The sequence below is a fragment of the Epinephelus lanceolatus genome, chromosome 9 (assembly GCF_041903045.1).
Source record: "Epinephelus lanceolatus isolate andai-2023 chromosome 9, ASM4190304v1, whole genome shotgun sequence".
In the NCBI taxonomy this organism is placed as follows: domain Eukaryota; kingdom Metazoa; phylum Chordata; class Actinopteri; order Perciformes; family Serranidae; genus Epinephelus; species Epinephelus lanceolatus.
In genome coordinates, this window is record NC_135742.1 from 40,185,930 (window position 1) to 40,208,805 (window position 22,876).

Here is a 22,876-nt window from a genome sequence, read left to right on the forward strand (position 1 = left end):
ACCAGGAGCTCTCTGTCACTGCCCTCCCCCAACACACACTTCCTGGCTTTGTCATAGTTGGGAGTTCTCACACACTCTCCAGTAAGGCTGAACAGTATTTCAGAGTTTTCTTTATCACAGCACTCAGTGTTAACATGCTTTTCTGGTTTTAGCAGATTTTCATTTTCTTTGGAAGCCAGACAACTTGAAGAATGTAATAAAGTTCAACTTTTTCTTTTTGAGTTTCTGTTTTCTCACGCACTACTTGACTCCAGTGTTGACTGCTGCCAGTAAAAACTAAATCAGCACATACACACATACACAAACTAGGTTGAGAAAGAAATCAATTTACCTAAATATCACAAATCCCTAATCACTTTTTGAATACCTAAATCGATATATAATTCAATTGCACAGGGGAAAAGAAGTTGTCACTTTTATTGACATAATCTGTGAGTAACATGACCATTCAAGAAAAACAACACTAAAGCAGGAAAGCAGAAAATGGTGGACAGTTCAAGGACACATACCTTCAGCTGCTTCAATAGCAACTTGGAATTCATCCAGCCCAGTGCAATCTCTGCAATATGTATTGAATCAGCATCCATGTGAAAGTATCAAATCAGGAGAAACAGCCCTAACACACACACACACACACACACACACACATACATAAACACACACTTTATTTAAGCTGTTCCTCAGTCTTCAACCTCTCAACCTGCTTCAGTGTCTTTATTTATATATATATATATATATATATATGTATGTATGTATGTATATATGTATATATATGTATATATATGTATATATGTATATATGTATGTATATATATGTATATATATATATATATATATATATATATGTATATGTATATGTATATATATGTATATGTGTATATATATATATATATATATATATATATATATATATGTGTGTGTTTTTTTTAATTTTTTTTTTTTTACACATATTTCTTAGGGACACGATAATATCGGCATTTCAGTGGTATTGGCTGATATGGGCTCCAGAGTCCAGAATCAGCCAACCTGCTTTTTCTTATTTTGCACAATAAATTAATGTTACATACATTGAAAAGTGCCACATTCATGTCTCCATCTGCTGGTGGGCCATCACAATAAGAGTGTGCATGCAAAATATGATGTTAATTCCACTACAGAAGAGATCACTTAAATTAGGTGGGGAAAAAAGTGGATATATCGATACCGGTCATCGGCCAGAATGAGTTGCTAATATCCATGTATCAGATATCGGCAAAAAATCCAATATTGTGCATCCCTATATTTCTCTCAACTTAAAAAAAGATACTTTCTGCCAAGGTCGACTGGGCCCAGGGCACACTTTAGCCTTTGCAGTATTCCATTTTTGCTGTTGTGGGTAAGGAAGTTTGCCTAGTTAACTATAGCTATAGTCATAAGGCACTAGGCAAGCTACTTCAGAAATTCAAAAGGCCTTTTCACAGCAGAAAGTTCAACATATTGTAGCAGGAAAAGGTGTTAATAATAACATTAATGATGGCTCAGTTTTTATTCGCAGTAAGACATGACAGAGTGAACACTACCAGGACCATGAAATTGTAGCAGCTAAATGGAATTCAGCCATCATTTAGTTACTTGTTTACACATGTGCTTTTTTTTTCTAAACTGCCATATGGATTGTGAGCCTAAATGCTAACAGCTAACAGCTATTATTTATCCCATCTTAGGTTTGTCAGAGGAGAATAAAGTCCAAACACCAGCCTTTACTGATGCAGTACGACTCTACCGTCAAGCTCAGGGGCACTACGGCACCTGGGAGATGATGTGTGGTGAACCATCACAGGTAAGCAGCATGGTAGTCGTAACATTTATCACCGTCATCTGTCTCCTGGCTTTCCTATTTTACATTGGAATGATGTCATACAATAAAATACTGATCAAACATACCAGGCTTGGTTTTGCTGTTGTAAAGCAGAGTTCTGACTTCCAGCATGCTTTATGGAAACATGGGTCTTACATTGTATCAGTGTATTTTCCCAGTAACCTGGTTTCGTGGGTGCATCTAAGAATGGTGAGACTGTTTAGACTACTGTATGCAAAGTGTTTCTGTTAAAGATGTATTCATGCTTTGTGTGCCTTAAGGGGTACTCTATGTGCAGGCGTGGTTTAGCCCTGGTTTCTATACCTCTGGCACTGAACAGGTTTTTCTGGAAGCTGCAAACCCACAAAGACATCGCGTTATAGACATGATTTATATTAATTAAAGACCTGAGAAGATTTCCAGCTCCCCAATGGCTGTTTTTTTACCAACAGGTTTTGTGTTTTACAAGCAAATATATATAAATGGTAGTAGGACGACATTAAAAACTGAAGTGGTAGTTGCTACTGGCTGATGTGAATTTCCCACCCTGAAATTAATCCTGCATGGTTAGCTAAGTGAAATGACTCTTAAACAGAACTTGTGCGCGCCAGTCATTCACTGTGGGACAATGGCTTCTTTTTCAGTGGGCTAACCTTGTTAGAGAGTCAGCCTGTAATGCAGGGAGTATTTTCCACTGTGAGGGCTGTGCTGTGATGTTTGGTCCTGCAGTTAATTGACAAAGTCTGAGGTGTTTTTTGTGATCATATCAACATTTCATTAGTCTGAAAGGTTGTATACATGCGGGTAATGTAGTCAGTATCTGAAATATATTTCATGTGCTTAAATTTAACTGGGCCTGTAAGGCTTTGTTACAGTGAAGTGGTTGGATAGGGTTGTTGCTTAATAAAATGATGTGAAACATTCTACTCATGTGGTCAACACATTCACATTACAAATTATTTAAGAGTTGTTTTCTAAACTTCCAGTAAGCCCTTATTATTACTATATATGTATTGGTATATCAAAGAATTTTTAATATACACCAGGCTGATTGTTGTCTGGTAATTCATGTAATTACAATGTATCACTATCATGATATAAAGTTACATTCTGTGTGTGTGTGCGTGTGTGTGTGTGTGGGCGCATGTTTGGGGTGAGAGGGTTGTCAGTGTCTCACATACTGTCTTCCTGTTGTGTGTTACACCAGGAAATTTGAGCAGACATTAGGACTAGGTGATATAATGACAATGTACCATATATTGATATACTTTCAAGCAAGATATAGATTTAGACATGACCATTTCTATAGATACAGAGTCAAGTTGTGTTACATAACGCGTACCAGTGTGCATCTCTCCTCTGTCACAGTCTCCACACAGCTCCGCTCCACTCACTCACTTAAAGTTTCTCCAGCAACACTCAGAGAGACACAGAGCTGCTGCTGCTGTTCAATCTCTGTTAATTAGTCTGCAGTGTGACATTGATCTACATGTTGCACGTTATGCTAAATCAGTCTGAGATGAATATAATGACCGCAGTAGCACATGTGCAGTACAGCGCTGCGCTGCATGTGTGGGAGACAGAGCTGCTTGATAGTGTCAGGTGAGCATTTGTTTGCTAGTTTGTGTGTGAGGTGGATCACCGTCCTTGTGTGACACTGAGGCAGCACCTGGATGCAGGAGACAGAAGGGTTTTAAAAAAGCACCAACAACACAGATATTTTATAAACAAGATGTATATAACGTTGACAAAGTGTCTCTCACTCCTTCCCTCCCTCAGTCTCTCTGTTGATGCTCTGTGCATAAATAAGATTAATAAATAAATCTATGAAAATATTTAATTTTCCAGCACTAGATTATTTTTAAAGGCCATGGAAAACAAGTTTTTAACTCCCCTCACAAAGATTTTTAATCGTGTCACACTTCAACGGATTTAGGCCTACTTGATACCTTTATACTCATGTTTTAGTTTTGTGTCCTGTGCTGTAAACCTTTAAACCTCTGTAGCTTCAATGTGATGTACAAAAAGTTAACACACAGCCCAGCTATTTATTTCATATAATGTACAAGTTGTGCAGCTGTACGTTTTCAAACGGGAAAAAAAAATCCCCATCTTTGCATTTTATTTTGATCACAGTCTTACATCTCAAATGTCTTTGACTTGTAACTGAACATGTAACCCACTTTGTAAAAAACACAGATATATATCTTGTATTGCCATTCAGCCTGAAAATACAGGGATGTGAATTTTTGTCTACCTCACCCAGCCCTAGCAGACATACAGCTGTAGCCATTAGACAGCACTTTTTACTTAAGGTAGTGATGACACTCTTTCCAAGATGTCTCTAAGGTATATGGAATATGAATACAACCCTTTATTACACTAATGTAATATTGATCCATATCATTAGTAGTGAAGTTGCATTTTAGCTATTGGTAGCACCAGGTTTGTCAAGGAATGGGAATGCATGGAATATAAAAATAATGTCTCTAGTTCTGCTGCATTGTTTAATTATTTTTGTTTCTTTTTTTATGTTTTATTGTCCACTGTGATTTTGTTAGTGTCATACGAGTACTCTTTTCTTGATAAATTAGTTAATGGGTTTTATTTTGATGATTAAAAATATGTCTATCACTCTGATAGATGTGCTCCAAAACACCACAGGGAACTCACTGTGGAGTTTCCATCCTGTAAGCAGAGCAAATCTCAAACTCAATGTGCAGTGCAAGGTTGCAATCCCAGACACAAGCCAGAGCTTCTACACCTCTATGAACCATAGCGCTCGAGTTACTGATTAGAAAAATAAAGTCTAATTCTACCACTTTACTGAGTGAAACATTTGTACATGTGATGAGTGAGATGATCTTAATTGTGTTCCCATGAGTTGTGTTTGCATGTCTACTAGATCCTGTCTAACCTGGTGATGGAGGGCCTCCTCCCTGAGCTGAGGGAGCTCATTGCCCCACGCCTGAAAGGCAAACTACACGAGAGGCAGAGGAACTGGATGCTGGTGAGAAACTACCCCACACACATTTAACTTTAAGTTAGGATATTTAATTTAACCCCTTAGCAACTGATGCTTTATGTCTTAAATATCTTACTAATGTTAATTCCAAAAAACATTATTAAGAACCCCCCCATTAAAGTCCCCATAGACTTCAGTCCTGACAGGCTGGGAAAGCGCAGGTATACAGCATGCAGGACACAGGGCAGTAAATAATACTGGTAATAATTAACACAAAAACATGGTCATGCGTACTTGTGTAAGTCTTATCAAAAGTTCAGCTTTATGTTTTTTTCACAGGAAACTTTTTTTTCAAGAATTGATTACTTTTTAATCAAATATAAACATCACTGATTGGCTATCTACTTTTGAATATTACCCACTAGTAATGGTACCAGCCACTGTTTATGTCAGTAATTTATTTTAAAAGAAAAATCCTTGCCTTTTTCACACTTTGCTGACTGCAGAGACAGCCAGGATGAGAGGCAAGTGTTTCCAACTCTTAATTAAAACACCAAGTGCTGCAGAGGTTTGAGTTTGGGTCGCTTCAGCTGAGCAACCGACAGGAACGGCAGGGTCTTCCCTCACATGTGTGTTTCCTGTGTGTGTAGATTAGTGATGCGGTGTATAGCCTGGTGCAGGGGCAGTGCCAGGCTCAGTATGAGGCAGTGCTGAAGAAGTGTGAGGCTTCCTGCTCCTCTCTGGAGGCCTCCATACGAACAGACATGGACCAGATCATCACATCCAAGGAGCATGTCACCAACAAGATCAGAGGTTAGTGGGGGAGTGGGCATTTTTGTATTTTTACAGGGGTGGGAGTCACAATACAATATTATTGCGATTTTAAAAACATGTTGCGATATTCAGAGTATTATTTATTACCTTACCTGCTAATTATTCCCCCAAAGGGAAAAGTATGTCAACATCTGTTTTATCTAATAGGATAAAGTTAAGTCTTTTCTTCTCACTTACAGCAAACTGTATCTACTGGACTGAAGAGGCTAGAGCTGGGTTAAAATAATCGATTCATCTGATTAAAATCGATCTTCCTTTGAATGACCCGATATCGATTCATAAAATCCAAGATCAGTCTTTTAATACACTTTTTTTCCACGAGGTGTGGGAAGCTTTAACCCCATTAATCTCGCCGGTAGCAAACAGGCCACTGCACTAAATTATTAACTACTGTAGTATTGAGAAGCTCTGATGTTACCAGCTCTTTAATCTGTAACTGTTCACTTACTTTTTATGTTTTGGTGTAATTTATTATCATGCTGCAGCAGCCTCTCCTCCTGCTGTCTGTGTGTCGGGCTGCTGTGCCACTTTTATTCACACACACAAACACAGAGTAGAGATGCTGTGATGAAGACAGAGATGTGAAGATAAATTGAGCTGAGGACAACTACACTTGTTACTGTGAGCCCAGTAAAACCTTCATTAAGGAAAAGGTCAATACTTTATCAATACAGCTGTTTAGCAACATGTAAACATGTAGAAAAGTGATATTTCAGTCTGCTCTGTTCACAGTCTCTCATCCACCGCTGATAACATCACGTTATAAACAAGCATAGAGTGCTGTCCAGTGTCTAGCAAATTGTTACTATCAAGCTGAAACAGCAGTAACTGTTAAACGGTTTCGCTCAGTTTGTCTTGTATCGTAAAATTTACAAGCCATAACTTAACCTGCAGGCAGTGACTCTCCTCAGCAGCAGAGAGGACAGGAAGATGGATGCTGACATGTCTGTGCTCTTCCTTCTTTATCAACTTCACTCAGTATTGTGATGGCAAGAATTTAATTTACTGACATTTTAGATGTGTTTCCAGTATATTGAGTTTATATTATTGTGACTTTGGTGTTTTTAATATTACTGTTGCTGCCCTAGAAACATTTATTTAAAAAATATTCAGTTTTAATCCTGTTCTGAATTTATTCTTCTTTTGAATAATTCCTTGTAAAATGTACAGTATTAGCTCTTTGAGAATCTCTTACACATTCTAGCAAAAATTGGTATTGTAAGTGAAATATCCCCAATTGAATCAATATCAAATTGGAATCGGATCGAAATGGAAATCAGATTGAATCCAGACCTTGTGAACAGAACTTGAATCAATTCAGGAAATTAGTGGTGATACTCAGCCTTAGGAAAAGCAATTAATTGTATTATTCTAGTAGACTACCAAAGGTTTAAGTTGTATTTGTAATATAAGTGATTTATATAATAAATAGATTGATACTTGGTGTCTTCACATCAATATGATATTGCCACACAAAAATATCGTGATACTATGATGTACAGATTTTTTTCCCCACCTCTAGTTTTTACCTAATGAAGTGATTTCCAGACCTTTTTTCTTTTATCCCTGTTTCTTGCCTTTTTTTAGCCTGTCTGTGATGGTTCGATTGTGTAAATTATTCTTTACAGTGAAAGTGCATCTATGAAGTCTGAAGTGTGTCACCAGAGTGATTACGATCTAATTCTAGGCTCTGATTGGTCTGCTGTTGCATGCTGGCAGAAGTTGCATGAGTGGTCAGAGTTCGACTGCTGGTCAGTCAGATCTCCTGTTGCTGCTCAGTATGAAGGGTTGCAGCAGTATACTGTGAAATGGGTGTACGAGGGATACTCAACATGCTTTGCCTTGGGGCCACTTTGCAAAATGGCAGGAGGCCAGGGTCCAGTTATTAAACAAAACATTAATATGTATTAAAAAAAATGGAAGTAACATAAAAGCCAGGGGAGGGATAAGCCACCAAATAAAACACTATCATATAAAGGTGGTGTTGTTTTTTTCAACTGTACATATTACACATGATTACAACTTATTATTTGTGAATTATTGTCTGCACTATTTCTTCTTTCAAAAGTGACATAGTCTTGCTTTAATTCTCTCTTTAGTTCTCTGACCCTACACATTGACCTCCATCTCCCCCCTCTTGTGTTCCTGGTTCCCCCACAGAGGTCGTTCTCCCCAAAGCTGAGAAGCTGTTGAAGGTGAGTATCGAGCCCTACATCAGCTCCATCCTGGACGCCCTGATGGAGCCGACCAGTCGAGGTTTCTCTGAGGTCCGTGATGTGTTCTTCAGGGAACTGGTGGACATGAGCAAGAACACCCTCAATGGTGGCACCAAGGAGACCGTGGCACAGGTAAGGAGGTTGAACTGAAGCTCCTAGTGTGGGATGACATTCTTTGCTGTGATGGCAACATGATTGGTATGTAGTAGATCAGGCTTCTCAAGAATTAGAATATTATGTGCATGAACTGGTATCAGCATTAACTGTCCAGTGATACAAAGTCGTTGCAACCTTGAAATAAAAACCATTCAATAGTCCAGTATGGTTTGTGACACAAAAGTACAGTTAAAATAAATAAAAATGTTCCTTGTACAAATGAGCTTCACCCCCATCCCTCCCATTTTCTACTCAGCACATGGAGAAGATCTCCATGCTGGCCTTCCACCCAGTGAAGATGCAAAGCTGCTATGAGAAGGTGGAGCCGCTGAGTCTGGAGGGTCTGCAGCAGAGGTTTGACGTTGCCAGCCCCTCAGTGTTTGTCCAGAGGGCCCAGATCCTCATGAGAGAGGTGATGCTCTAATGCTGCAATTACCTATATCCCTTTGCTTTTACAGATGGGTTCAGTCTTACTTAAAGTGTGAGGCTTAAATGTGGCACTTTGTTGGTCCACAGCTACATCTTACAGTATTATAGGATAAATCCTGTTTATTACAACTTGGGTCTCATTTTTGTAGGTTTGTCCATCATTTCTGTCAATTATGATACCATTGGAGGAGCAACAGCAACAATATTCACTACTCTGTACATGTAGCCAAGCTAGCAATATGAAGCAAAAAAACGCAGCCAAGCATTATAAAGCACAAAAGCACTTTAACCATTTTTGACACACGCAGAGCAGCAATAAGCAAGACCCATGCAAAACTGACTATCTGGCAAGGGCAAAGGACACTGGACAAGTTAGCAGCAGGTTAGCCAGTAGTAACAACAGTAATAATACAACTAGCAATGTATTTGTAGATAAAAAATGCTCATGTCCGACTTTACAAAAGCAGGGCCTTGAGACTTTGTGTGAAGCTATGGTTGATGGCACAAAGACTTTGGGATCAAAATGAGATGCAGAGTGCATCCTTGTAAAAATCAAATGGACAATGGAACAATCTTCTCAATATTAAGAAATATGTGTGAATCTTCAAGCTATTTAGTTACATTATCATTGTTGCAGTTAGTTTAAAAGTTGCTCTTTGGGTTTTGCATTGACATAAATAAGGGTATCATGTGCATACATCTGAACTTTACACCCTGTGCAGACCTGGGACTCACCCATGCCATTGCTCAGGTAGGGAAAGATAGTTCTTGGGCCCTGTTTAAAGTATGTATGGCGTATGGTCCAAAGTGCATGGTGCAAGTGCTTTGAGGGCGTGTCTGACTCCACTTTTGCTAGTTAAACGGTGCAAAGTAAGGTGCAACGGGCAAAGTGGTTGTATTTAATTAATTATAGGTGCTTTGGGAATAACATGAATTCAACCATTCAGTGTCTGTTACCATTGCACGGCTATTTTCATGGCGAATTCTGCAGATTGGATAAGGGAGCTGTTTTCTGCTGAGAGTAATGCAGTAAGAGCAGTACTGTCACGGCCACAAATATTGCGGGACATTTAAGCACCAGAACTAAAAACTGATGTTAAAGACTTGACAGAGGCACCAGAACTAAACTTTTAGCTTCTGAAATGATCAATGAAGTAATGCTGCTCCTCCTGTGTGACTGCGCACAGCGTCTGTCTTAATGGAGAGTCGGACAGCAGCTCTGCAGCTCTGCTCTGCTCTCTGCTAGGTTCACATTTTATAGAATGTCAGTAATATTATCCTCATTAATGATGTATTATTTCACCCACCTGCAACCCATTCACGTGTCCCTGTGTGTGAAACAAACACAGTGTGCACACCTTGTGACCCTACCTATGTAGGCGCATCTTACTATCTGGATAACTGTGACCTTTAAATACTTGCAGAATACTGTGCCAGTCTGACTTTAGAGGAGCTAGCTATTGGTCAATTGCACAATCTCTTTCTGTTGCCTCAAAATAGCAATACGCCAACAATGCGCCTGACTGCACCTCACTTTGAGACCTACACTCTAGGGCTGCCACAATTAGTCGACTAATCGATGACTAATCGACTATTAAAATAATCGGTGACTATTTTAGTAGTCGACTAATTGGTTTGAGTAATTTTTCATATAAAAGTACCCCAAAATACTCTTACTGCAGCTTCTTAAGTTCAAATATTGGCAGCTTTACACACTCTCCCGTGACGGTGAACTAAAACCCTTTGGCGTGAGTACGAAACAAGACATTAGATGACGTAATTTTGGGGTTAGGGCAAGACAGACCGACATTTTTCAACATTTTAACACATTTTTCGATTAAATGATTAGTCGACTAATCGAAGAAATAATCAGCAGATTAGTCGACAATGAAAATAATCATTAGTGGCAGCCCTACTACACTCTCATGGGCACACAGATGGGTGCAAGTACATTTGCACCTATTCACATTCTACTGAACACAATGTGGGTACTGGCTGTGAAAATGACATGTGCATTGGTTTGAAACTAGCAATAACATTTTAGGCAGGACCACTTTAGTTAAAAAAAAAACTTTATTTCTATTTGCAGTATTATATTTGGTGGTATGGCTCTTTTCTGGGGCCTCTCTGCTTTTCCTAGGCATACACTGAAAGCCTAAGGCAGAAAGAGCACACCCTCCACCCTTCCATGTGCCTACGTGGAAAACCTTAAGGCAGAGAGAGCAAACTTCTCTGCCTCTCCACATGCATACAAGGGAAGCCTTAGGTAGAGAGAGCAAACCTCAATGCCCATCCAAGTGCCTTCATAGAAAGCCTAGGGCAGGGTGAGCAGCAGCAAAGACCCCTTGTGAAAAGAACAGAGCAAGCATCAATGACATGAAAAGGAGGAGCTGGGGTGGAGACGGGTTGCAAAGGAGCTTGCAGAAACAGCAGGCAAGCCAAAGCTGTTAAAGTAGGGTCTCCTTAATGAGATTTGCCAATTGTTTGCATAGAAAGGAATCATGTGATCTATCAGCTGATAACCTTCCATCTATCAGCTGCTCCATCAGTTGATTGGGCTGCTTGAGATCAGCTGATGTAGCAGGGATTTAAGCTGAGCTTGACATTGTGTCCTGCCTGAACTAAGGTTATATTCAATTTGCACTGTGTTGCACCTTGGCCTGGTGTAAGATAGGGCCCCTTATCTGGCTGAAAGTGTAAACACTCACCTGTTTGTAGTACAGCCACAAACATCATTCACTGACGCACATGTCTATTCATAGAACCTTTCTTCTCTTATTTAGACAATGATGTTTTTTTGGTTTTTTTTTTACTCAATTTGGTGGAACTACTTTCCACCAAAGAGACACTGTTAACAAAATTCCCTTTACGTCCATTGTGGTTGGACCAATGCAGAAATCTCAGAGGCAGTTATCTAACAAACCTGGGCGATTACAACCAATACTATCTGCATGGACAGACAACATTTAAAACTAAAAAGTAAATTTTTTTTGTCATTTAGATGAACCAACCCTTTTAAAAACTGTCTCAGCCTGAGAACGTCCCAGCACGCTTTGCTTTTAGTGCATACATAAGTAAAATCAGGGTGTTGACACAGTGTAGAATTGGATCATAATATTAAGAAGATATGTCACTTGTTTCAGTTAAGAACATGACGGTTTCCACATTGGAATGAAGCTAAGTTGTCATCTGGCATATTTCTGCAAGATTTAGATACTAAAAATTGTAGCCTGTATGTGTATCCAAACACCACAACAGGAACTCTGTCTCAGGGAAGAGATCCAACAGGCTGCTACCACCCCACAGAGAAATCACTTAATCATGACTTCCTCAGTAGGGCCCGGGGCCAGTGGGAGGGGGGTCACCCAGAGTTCAAGTACTGTTTAGAAACTACAGATACTCAGGCTGTGAAGCCTTTTCTGAAGTCCTACACTGTAAAAACATTCAAGTCCTTAAAAATGAGGGGCATTTGAATGTTCACAATTCCCTGACAGTTGGGAAAACCTCAACACAGTAAGGTGGTAGACATGCTAATTTTTTCTTCTTTTCTCAGCATGATACAATGATGCACCACCATAAAGTACCAACAGATGTAAACAAGATGTAACCACCTTAACAGCAGCATTACTTGATGGCTGACAGGAAGAGACTTAAGACACTGGTAAAGAAGGCTAGGTGTGTCCTGGGATACTCCCCTGACCGAGTGGAGGTGATGGGAGAAAGGAGGATGATGGCTAAGCTATCGTCCCAGCTGGAGAACATGCAGGACACTCTGACAGCAGTGGGTGGCTCCTTCGCTGACAGGCTGTTCCAGACATGGTGTGTGACGGAGAGATACCACAAGTCTTTCCTTCCTGCTGCTGTCAGATGTTACAACCAACGCTGCTCCCAGTAGACCACACATACTAAAACTGACAATCATCACTCATGCAATATCAGTACATACTAAACTGTGCAATATCTATACTTCCTAAATACAATGAGTGAGTAAGTATAATGTGAATTTACCCTGTCTATTTATTACTGTATATTTTGATTTTTTTTCTACTGTAAATAATTATATTGCTTTGTGTTTTTATGCCTCCACGCCAGCAGTAGCAATGGATTTTGAGTAGTCTGTACGTATGTCCCATTCTTGTGAACGTGATATCTCAAGAATGCCTTTAGGGAATTTCTTTAGATTTGGCACAAATGTGCGCTTGGACTATGTGATGAATTGATTAGATTTTGGTGGTTGAAGGTGAAGGTCTCTGTGACCTCACAAAACATATTTTTGGCCATAACTCAAGAGTTCTTGTGTTAATTATGATCAAATTTTACACAAATGCCTCATAGGTTTAAATGCTGAAGTGATGACAATTTATATCCAAAAGGTCAAAGGTCAGCTGCACCGTGACATCAATATGTTCTGCAAGAACACTTTACTGACCATTATTCAACACCATAAGGGTGTCTACCTTGAAACTGTGCTTGATGTAAAGTTCTTCTGTGTTGTCTGGTTGAAGATGTGACTGAGGCATCCATTCTTTAGAACTTGTAGCTTCTTTGCAGTAACATTTGGGGTGCTTTTAACTGTCATGGCTATATATGACTCCTGACAGAAATGGATGGAAACCATAACTACAACTTGACTGGCTCATGGTGGCGTATCACAGCAAGGCGGTAACTCCAGTTTCCTTATGCGAATTGTTTTGCAGTATCCCCTGTGCTGCTCTAAAGATGCAAAATCCCCTCGCTGTGGGACTAACAAAGGATTATTTTATTTTATCTTATCTTTAAATACGACTTTCTCCTGTTGGCGCATCCATGTCATTAAACATGACACACCATTTTTTTTACTTTTAAAAAACCTGCATAAATCGATCATTTTAGTGAAAAATGGGCTAATAAAGGCAGCAGCAGGTGTCTGTGGATTAAACTGGATTAAAATCTGAAGAGATAATAAGGTCAGTTTTTGAGTAGCTTCAAAGAATCTTTTAGTAAATTGATTTATCAAACACTTGATAATCCAGCCAAAGCTTCGGGGAGCTATTTGAATTCATTTGTTTTTCCAGTCTGCTGTTCTGATGCTGTCATAGACATGCTCACTCACTGTGTGGTATAATGATGTTTAAACTTCTTTTAGGCAGTGTGTTCTTTGCAGTGTGTTTTGTGTGATTTTATAGTATTTAAGATGATGTATCTTAGAACAGAAGAAGAAATTCCAGTAGTATGATGTAATTCTATGTACTTCCAAGTCAGTTTACTTTATAGAAACACAGGACTGTGGCTTCTTTTTGCTTAGAGTCTGTGGAAGGGTTGGACAAGGTTCAGCTTGTGCTGACAGCTGCAGGTGAAGTAGAATTGTAGGAAGGTGAGCGCCCTCTAATGGTTTGTTGAGTAATTGAGGAAAACAGGAAAGAAAAAAATCCACAGGGGGATATTTGTGCACAGGCACATCATGGGACAAAGGCAGCAGGGCTGCAGGCTGTGCATTATTATACACTGCTCAGAAACATTTAGGGAACACTTAAGTCACACATCAGATCTTCATGAACAAATTTTTCAAGCTGAAAGTATTTACTGATGTAAATTATATAATTTGTCAAAATCATCAACCCACTGAGGGCTGGATTCAAAATCGCAGCAAATATCAAAATAAAGAATTGAAATCACAGGTTGATCCAACCTGCATGATTTTGTCACAGCAGCTCATAATGTGACTCAGTAGTATGTGTGGCCCCTGCATGCCTGTATGCACCCCCAACAATGTCTCGGCATGCTCCTGATGAGTCGGCAGTCGGTGTCCTGGGGGATCTCTCCCTACACACTCTGGCCACGAGGCTGGGCATTGTCCTGCTCCAGGAGGAACCCAGGGCCCACTGCACCAGCGTAAGTTCTGACAGTCACTCTGAGGATTCTATCCCAGTACCTAACAGCAGTCAGGGTACTGCTGGCTATGACATGGAGGTCTGTGTGACCCTCCAATGATATGACCATCACTGACCCACCATAAAATCGGTCATGCTGAATGATGTTACAGGCAGCATAATGTTCACCACGGTGTCTTCAGACTCTTTCACACGTGTCATGTGCTCAGTGTGAACCTGCTCTCATCTGTGAAGAGGACAGGGCGCCATTGGCAGAACTGCCAATTCTGGTGTTCTCTGGTGAGTCAAGCTGCACAGTGCTGGGCTGTGAGCACAGGTCCCACTAGAGGACATTGGACCCTCATGCCGCCCTCATGCCACCCTCATGAAGTCTGTTTAGGACAGTTTGGTCAGAAACATGCACACCAGTAGCCTGCTGGAGGTCAGTTTGTTGGGCTCTTGAGACACTGCAGGAAGACACAGCAAATCTTCTTGCGACCGCACGTATGCATGTGCCATCCTGGAGGAGCTGGACTACCTGTGCAACCTGATTGGACAGCAGTTACCGCCTCATGTTACCAGTATTGACAAGGACACAAGCAGAACACAAAATTAGAGAACAATCAGTCAGGAAGGATAAGGAAAGAGTAACTGTCTGTGGCCACCACATGTAAAACCATTCCCTTTTTGGGGGTTGTCTTGTTTTTGCCTCTCTATTGCACCTGTTGTCACTTTCATTTGCACCAAAGCAGGTGAAACTGATTCACAATCACTTGTGCTTACTGAATGGACAGATTGATATCCCTGACATTTAATTGGCTCGGTGTTATACTGTGACAATTAAGTGTTCCCTTAATTTGTTTGAGCAGTGTATTTAACCTTTGAATGCATGGACATTTCACCAGACATTTCTGCAGTCACAGTTAACAGGTACCAGTTAGTCACCAGTTACATATGTTACAACGTTTTCAGAATGAATTATTTACACCAAAAACATATCATTGCGCTTTTTTAAATTTTTTCCTACTACTCATCAATGCCAAATATGATAACACTTTTTATTTGTGTGTGTGTCCACAGCAAATGGATCATGCAGTGTATACATTTGAGCAGATCCTTCACCAGAGTCTGGAGTCTCAGGGTACAGAGGAGCTCTGCAAGACTATCCAGCGCTGCCAGGACAGAGTCATTAAGGTAAAACACACACACACACACACACAGAAGGCTGGTAGATCCATTTCTTCAGAAACGTTTTCACAAATCCCTGTGAAATGGTATATCATAGGCATGTGAATTTTTTTTGCACAAGTTGCTATTTCAAACCCCAAATTGATATGGATTGATTAAAAGTTGCTATGTTTATTATTTATTAGATAACTATTAATAGAACTATCTCAGGATTGAGCTTTGGATCATTTTTCATCACTAGAGGGTTGAAGATTTTCCTTCATCACCAGTACGGATATAGACACATTTTACTCAAATGATGCTTTTACTCATTAAAAAGTACATATTCTGTACCAGATATGTGTTTCATTCGAGCACTCCGCTGAAACTGTTGTAGTAATACTTATTCTCTGTGCTGTTTTTTTTTTTGTTTGTTTGTTTTCCCCCCATCAGAAATTTGACTATGACAGCAGCACAGTGAGGAAGCGTTTCTTCCGTGAGGCTCTCCTTCAGATCTTCATCCCCTACATGCTGAAGCAGCTCGGCCCCTCCTGTGCCTCGGTGAGTCTCATGGCATGGTGTCACCAAAATCCTGGGAAAAAAAAGGAAATATATTAATTCAGTCATGTGTTTCAATTCTTTGGATGTCAAGGGGAAAATATCCAAAATGTATTGGTAATGATGTTATACTCAGCATGTGTGTGTGTATTGTGTGTAGTTGTGCACTGTCAATGTACCATCTAGTTCTAGATGAAGACATGACATGTAGTAATACTGTGTGCCCAACAGATGGCAGGATGACCATCTGGATTCCACTATCTTGATCTGTATTAGATAACACTTGTGGTATAAAACCAATACTCAAAAAGATGACTGGCTCCCAGAGTAAGTCACATCCTGAAATTAGGTTACTTAGAGAGATTTCCAGGGGGAAAAAACAAAACAAAACAAAAAAAACACTGAATTGAGATGTCGATAGGTTTTGACTGTTGTTATGATCACCAGGAGCTGCCGCGCTTCCAGGAGCTGATCTTTGAAGACTTCTCCCGTTTCATTCTGGTGGAGAACATCTTTGAAGAAGTGGTGCTGCATTCGGTCATGAAAGACATCATGATGGGTCAGTCCCCTACAGTGTTACTCTACCTGTCTGTTTCTACATTCATTATACAGTGGATCATGGTGCTGCTTTACCGAGCTCTTTAGTTAACACTGGATGGAAAGTCTAACTTGAAGCCAATCTGAAAACAATCCTTTTTGTATGTTTAACTCTCAACTCTCATCTCAGACAGCAAAGATTAAAGAAAATACTTGAAGCAAACTCAATTTGCAGTTAAAAAAAAATAAGGTGAAATTGATCATTTCTCTGCTGTTCAAGGAACCAAAAGCATTTTTGTTTTGTCCACTTGATCTCCAGACCTAGTCAGTAGGTTTCCTAACAAATACAGTTACAAGTTCTTGTCTGGAACTTTCAGGACTCCTGAAGACAATATGATCACCCATCTAGATAAGGATCTGCCATTGCACTTACCATTTATCATATTTAAGCACATTTGAACCTCTTCTTTTTGTAGCTGTAAAGGAGGCAGCGGTCCAGAGGAGACACAACCTGTACAGGGACAGCATTGTCCTCAGCAACAGCGACCCCAGCCTGCACCTACTGGGAGAAAAACCCTCTATCGACTGGGCCGGGGAGTACGGAGGAGCCCAGGAGGAGGCGGACGGAGCAGGGGAGGACATTGAGGGCGACGGTGAGGGTGACGGTGGGGACTCCCAAAAGAGGAGAAGAATGAAGCAGGTGGTGTCCATGATCCAGGTTGAAGGCTCCCCAGTCCTGCCCAGCGAGTCATGCATGGAGGTGCCCGGCGTCAACGACATCCCAGAGGAGGAGGAGAAGGATGGAAATGAGGAGGAGAACTCTGATGGTAAAATTTCTGCTGACCAGATTGGATCTGAAAGTCCCAAAGCTTCAGAGAACCCTCCAGACTCGTCAGACAGTTCTGTCGTGAAGGAAGAGGAAGTCAAACCAGATGAACAGGAGAAAGAAGAAGTCCCATTGAAGGTTGAATCTGCCGCAGAAAGTGCTTCAGCTGTAGAGGAGAAGGGTCAGATAGGGGACAGCCAGCCTTTGGTGGAGGAAGAACCACCCTCCAACCAGGAGGAGTCAGAGCAGGCATTGCCACCACCACCACCTGAGGAAATTGCATCTGGAGCTACAGAAACGGCTCCAGAGAGCCTCCCAGAGTCGACACCTGACTTCCCTGCGCCTCCACATGATGACAGTGGCTTCCAGTCTCCCAGTAGTGAAGGGGCGGAGGCAGAGGACGAGGAGGAGGATGTGGCCCCTAGCACAGTGGCCCCACAGCCCTTGGAGGAGCCCTCAGAGGAGCACCTGGAGGTGACAGAGTCAAGTGTTGCTGCAGCGCCTGAAGCAGAGACCAAAACCAGTGACTCTGAGACCAAAGACCAGTGATGAAACAATTTTCATTTATTAGACCTGAATTGAATTCTGCCCTACTTTGTTTTTGTTTTGTTTATCTGACAAAGATTGAAAGACACTTCATTCTGTTTCTGTGACACCTGTTTCAGTTTCACAACAGTTTTCAGTTCCACACCAGTTTCAGGCACAGTCATCACTGTGCAACCGATTAGTTTTACTGAGCAGGGCTCAGGTGCTGTCACCATTTTGTTAAATATTGTTTTTCTGTGTCTGGCAGAAAATCCTCAGCAAACTCGGAGCTTTCAATCCTCATCAGTTCTACACTTTAGATTATTTTCACCTGGTATAAATGTGAGCACAGTGGATGACCTCGAGTCCGTAATGGTGTGTTGTAAACATGTAACAAGTTGCAAGAACACCCCAGTTGAGGTGTCTTTGGTGAAATACTTGTGAATTGATTTAGCTCTTAAGTGTATCTTGGTAAACTACTGTGATGCCTCCAATAACCTTCAACAATTAGATTGTGTTTTTTATAAAGTTTGTTGTAAATACAATTATTTGAAACTCACATATTGGTTAACAGAAAATACTTTACACAATGTGCAAAAGCCCTAGTTGGGTTTTTTTCCCCATCTCAAACATGCATTACAATTCATATATTGCTTTGATGAACACTCTGACATCTTAAGACTTGACAATTTCTTTTTTGTTGGTGGGAATAACACTATTTTATAAGTTTGTCCCGTAACAAAGTAAACTTGTGTATATTGTGTATAAATACTTCTATGGACGGGGGAACAACCAAACTGTCATTTTACAACATTTTATATCATTTCCTAAGTGCCTTAGCTGATCTCTCCACCCCCTATTTTATTTATTATTCTGCACCCTCTTCTCTTTCTTGTCCTATATACTTTTAGGTTTCTTTTACTCTTGTGTGATCCGAATGACTGTCATTGATAATAAATGATTATCAATTAAATATTATCAGGTTGTCGACATGGTCTTTGTTTTAACTTTTAGAGGGGTAGTAGGCGTTCTTTTCTGTTACAGTTCTTTGCTTTTACAAAGCCTATCCTGCCCACAATCACTCTCACATACACACCTATGGGCTGTAATCACCTAGTTAACTTTGAGGTGGTCAAATCACTTCCAGTAAGTGTCCCCTAATTGTGCTTCAAGAAGCTGGACCTGGCCTGGTGAAATACCAAGAATTTCTAGGAAGCATTTGGTCTGATAAAATTTATCTAGTTGTCCATTTAAATATTTTTTTCTTTCTAGCATGGCTGCCCTCCTGACAATAACCAGGAAGAAATGCCTTCATGGCTACAGATTGAACATCTTTCTTGCAAGCATTCCTGTCTCCCAGCGCTCCTTAACAGCCCAACAAAGGTTAAAAAAGACATGTACTCACAGGTACACCTGTTCAACTGCTTGTCAATTCAAATAGCTTATCAGCTGTAGCAGCAACTCTATGCATTAAGGCATGTAGACACGGTCAAGACAACCTGCTATAGTACAAACGAAGCACCAGAATGGGGAAGAAAGGTGATTTATGTGACTTTTAACATGGCATGGTTGTTGGTGCCAGATGGGCTGATCTGCTGTGTTTTTTTACGCATGACCATCTCTAGGGTTTACAGAGGCTGGTCCGAAAAAGAGACATACCCTGTGAGTGGCAGTTCTCTGGGCAAAAATTCCTTGTTGATGCCAGAGGTCAGAGGAGAATGGCCAGACTGGGTCAAGATGAAAGAAAGGCAAAAGTAACTCAAATAACCACTCGTTAACAGCCAAGGTATGCAGAAGACCATCTCTGAACCAACAACACATCAAACCTTGAAGGAGATGGCTACAGCAGCAGAAGACCACACCAGGTGCCACTCCTGTCAGCTAACAACTGGAAACAGAGGCTGCAATTTGCATGGGTTCACCAGAACTGGACAACAGAAGATTGGAAAAACATTGCCTGGTCTGATAAGTTAGATTTCTGCTGCGACATTCAGATGGTAGAGTCAGAATTTGGTGTAAACAACATGAAAGCATGGATCCATCCTGCCTTGTATCAATGGTTCAGGCTGCTGGTGGTGGTGGTGTAATGGTGTGGGGGATATTTTCTTGGCACACTTTGGGCCCCTTAGTACCAACTGAGTATCGTTTAACCACCACAGCCTATTGTTTTTATTGCCTGTGTTCATACCTTTATGACCACGCTGTACCCATCTTCTGATGGCTACTTCCAGCAGGATAACGCGCCATGTCACACAACTCAAATCATCTCAAACTGGTTTCTTGGAACATGACAATGAGTTCATTGTACTCCAGTGGCCTCCACAGTCATCAAAATCTCAATCTAATAGAGCACCATTGAGATGTGGTGGAATGGGACACTTGCATCATGGATGTGCAGCCGACAAATCTGCAGCAACTGCGCAATGCTGTCATGTCAATATGGACCAAAATCTCTGAGGAATGTTTCCAGCACCTTGTTTAATCTAACCACAAAGCATTAAGACAGGTCTGAAGACAAAAGGGTGCCCAACCCAGTACTGTATACCTAATAAAGTAGCCGGTGAGTATTAATGGAAACAACCCCATAATTCTACACTCCTTGAAAGCCTGGTCTCAAGTGTTAATGTTGAAGGCCCCTAAAACATACTTGGACACTTATGCTTCAATCATGCAAATAGACCAGGTTTAGAGGACCTATACCATCCACACTCAGGCGGATAAACGTGGGATTGTAAAGAATGTATCAAGAAACCGTGCCTGTTCTCTGTGTATTAGTTCTTAAGTACTCACATGATGCAGTCTAGTCATGTGCCACCAGAGGGCACCAAAACATTATCCATGAGAGGTTTTACCTTTACCCATTAAGATGGTGTGCTAAAGTATGGCCTACTTATACTATGAAAAAAACGAAGCAAAAAGCACTCATGAAGAAAGAAATTGCCCCTGAGGTCATTAGACTAATATAATACACTGCTCAAATAAATTTAGGGAACAAATAAATTTAGTGAACACTTTAATCACACATCAAATCTTGATGAGCAAATTATTCAAGTTGAAAATCTTTACTGATGTACACTGTGTAATTTGTTGAGAACAAAATGACGCAACAAAAGTCAGTGGAAACCAAAATCATTAATTCACTGAGGGCTGGATTCAAAATCACACCAAACATCAAAGTAAAAAACTGAAATCACGGGCTGATCCAACTTGCATGAATTTTATCAACTCATAATGTGACTCAGTAGCCTAGTGTGTATGGCCCCTGTGTCCCAGCAATGTCTGGGCATGCTCCTGATGAGTCGGCGGATGGTGTCCTGGGGGATCTCCTCCCAGACCTGGATCAGGGCATCAGTGAGCTCCTGGATGGTCTGTGGTGGTAGCCTACTTGGCGGCGTCGGATGCACCAATACATAACGTCCCATACATGCTTAATTGGATTTAGGTCAGGGTAATGAGCGGGCCAATCAATGGCATCAATGTCTTTGTCATCCAGGAACTGCCTACATACTCTGACCACATGAGGCCGGGCATTGTCCTGCACCAGGAGGAACCCAGGGCCCACTGCACCAGCATAAGGACTGACAGTCGCTCTGAGGATTTCATCCCAGTACCTAACAGCAGTCAGAGTATCGCTTGCTCTGACATGGAGGTCTGTGTGACCCTCCATGGATATGCCTCCCCAGACCATCACTGACCCACCGCCGAAGCGATCATGCTGGATGATGTTACAGGCAGTATAACATTTACCACGCTGTCTCCAGACCCTTTGATGCCTGTCACATGTGCCCAGAATGAATCTGCTCTTATCTGTGAAGAGAACAGGGTGCCAATGGCAGACCTGCTAAGCTGCACGGTGCTGGGCTGTGATCACAGGTCCCACTAGAGGACGCCAGGACCTCATGCCGCCCTCATTCAACATATGGCCCTAAAATAAAATCACAGTATTTCAGAGTATTCTTGACAATATGAAAAAGTAGTAAAAAATAATATTTTATTATCATAAGAACTATGATTATTTTTGTTATGAAAACATAGACTTGCAACAAGTGATATAGTTTTACAGTTTCACTTTAAATATTTAGTAACAACTACACAAACATGACAACAATAACTCACGGTCAGGATTCAGATTCTGTGAACAATATTAATAGTACAACAAAACCAAATCTACCACAAATTACACATTTAAACAGCTCCCACATTCAAAAAATGTACATTGGGATCTATATAAATCAACAAGTGATGTTCTTCTCTTTTAGCAAAAAATTAGTTGTTTATTTTCCCACCTGGAACTTTATGCTCTGCTATGCATTTCTCCTCTAATCATCACGCTGTAACCTGTGACAGGCTGTTACGATACAATAACTACTGCACATACACATATATGTAGTTTTTTGTCGACCACAAGCGTCACATAGGTTTACATTATCAAAGGTTTATGACAAAATCACTTGACGACACCGACTCCAGTGTGCCATGGCAAGAGAGGAGAGGGAGATATATTGTGCTGCTGCCAGAGAAGCTGCTGAATGAGTTCCCTTTGAGTGGTAGTCCCTAGGGGATTTGTGATGTCACAAGTATAATATGCAGATCGTTCAAAACAGTAATATTCTAAATGGGCCAGCTGACAGGAAGTAATTTCAGTGAAACCCCCTGTAAAGAGAAAATGGCTGTTTTAGACAGGGTGATACAGCTATATTCAGGCAGACAGTGTGAGAAATGTAATGTGTTTTTTTCTCAGCATTAAAGCATGTAGGCTACACATGTTGTAGTAGGAAACCAAAATACAAGTATGGACCTGATACATAATATGATACCTTTAAAATATAGCCTAGTGTGATTGTCAGTGCCCTGTGACTGGTGCATATTTCCTCTGAACTGAAACCCACTGCAAAACTACATTATACAATATGCTTTATGAAAGGAACATTTAGGGTCTGGTCTTTTGTGCCTAAGACGGAATTAGTCAGGTTACATT

The 22,876-nt window shown here is 40.7% G+C and overlaps 1 protein-coding gene across 1 annotated transcript in view; it reads left to right on the forward strand.

Annotated features, from left to right (window-relative positions):
- The window catches only part of niban2b (niban apoptosis regulator 2b), a 50,694-nt gene extending 31,818 nt beyond the window's left edge, over positions 1 to 18,876 (forward strand). The window contains exons 6-14 of the mRNA XM_033619673.2: positions 1,703 to 1,818; positions 4,742 to 4,846; positions 5,452 to 5,614; positions 7,796 to 7,983; positions 8,264 to 8,419; positions 15,366 to 15,479; positions 15,906 to 16,013; positions 16,458 to 16,569; positions 17,024 to 18,876. Of these exons, the coding sequence (XP_033475564.2) occupies positions 1,703 to 1,818; positions 4,742 to 4,846; positions 5,452 to 5,614; positions 7,796 to 7,983; positions 8,264 to 8,419; positions 15,366 to 15,479; positions 15,906 to 16,013; positions 16,458 to 16,569; positions 17,024 to 17,922 (1,961 nt within the window). The 3' untranslated portion in view covers positions 17,923 to 18,876. The remainder of the gene's footprint in view (positions 1 to 1,702; positions 1,819 to 4,741; positions 4,847 to 5,451; positions 5,615 to 7,795; positions 7,984 to 8,263; positions 8,420 to 15,365; positions 15,480 to 15,905; positions 16,014 to 16,457; positions 16,570 to 17,023) is intronic.
- The last annotated feature ends 4,000 nt before the right edge of the window (positions 18,877 to 22,876 follow it).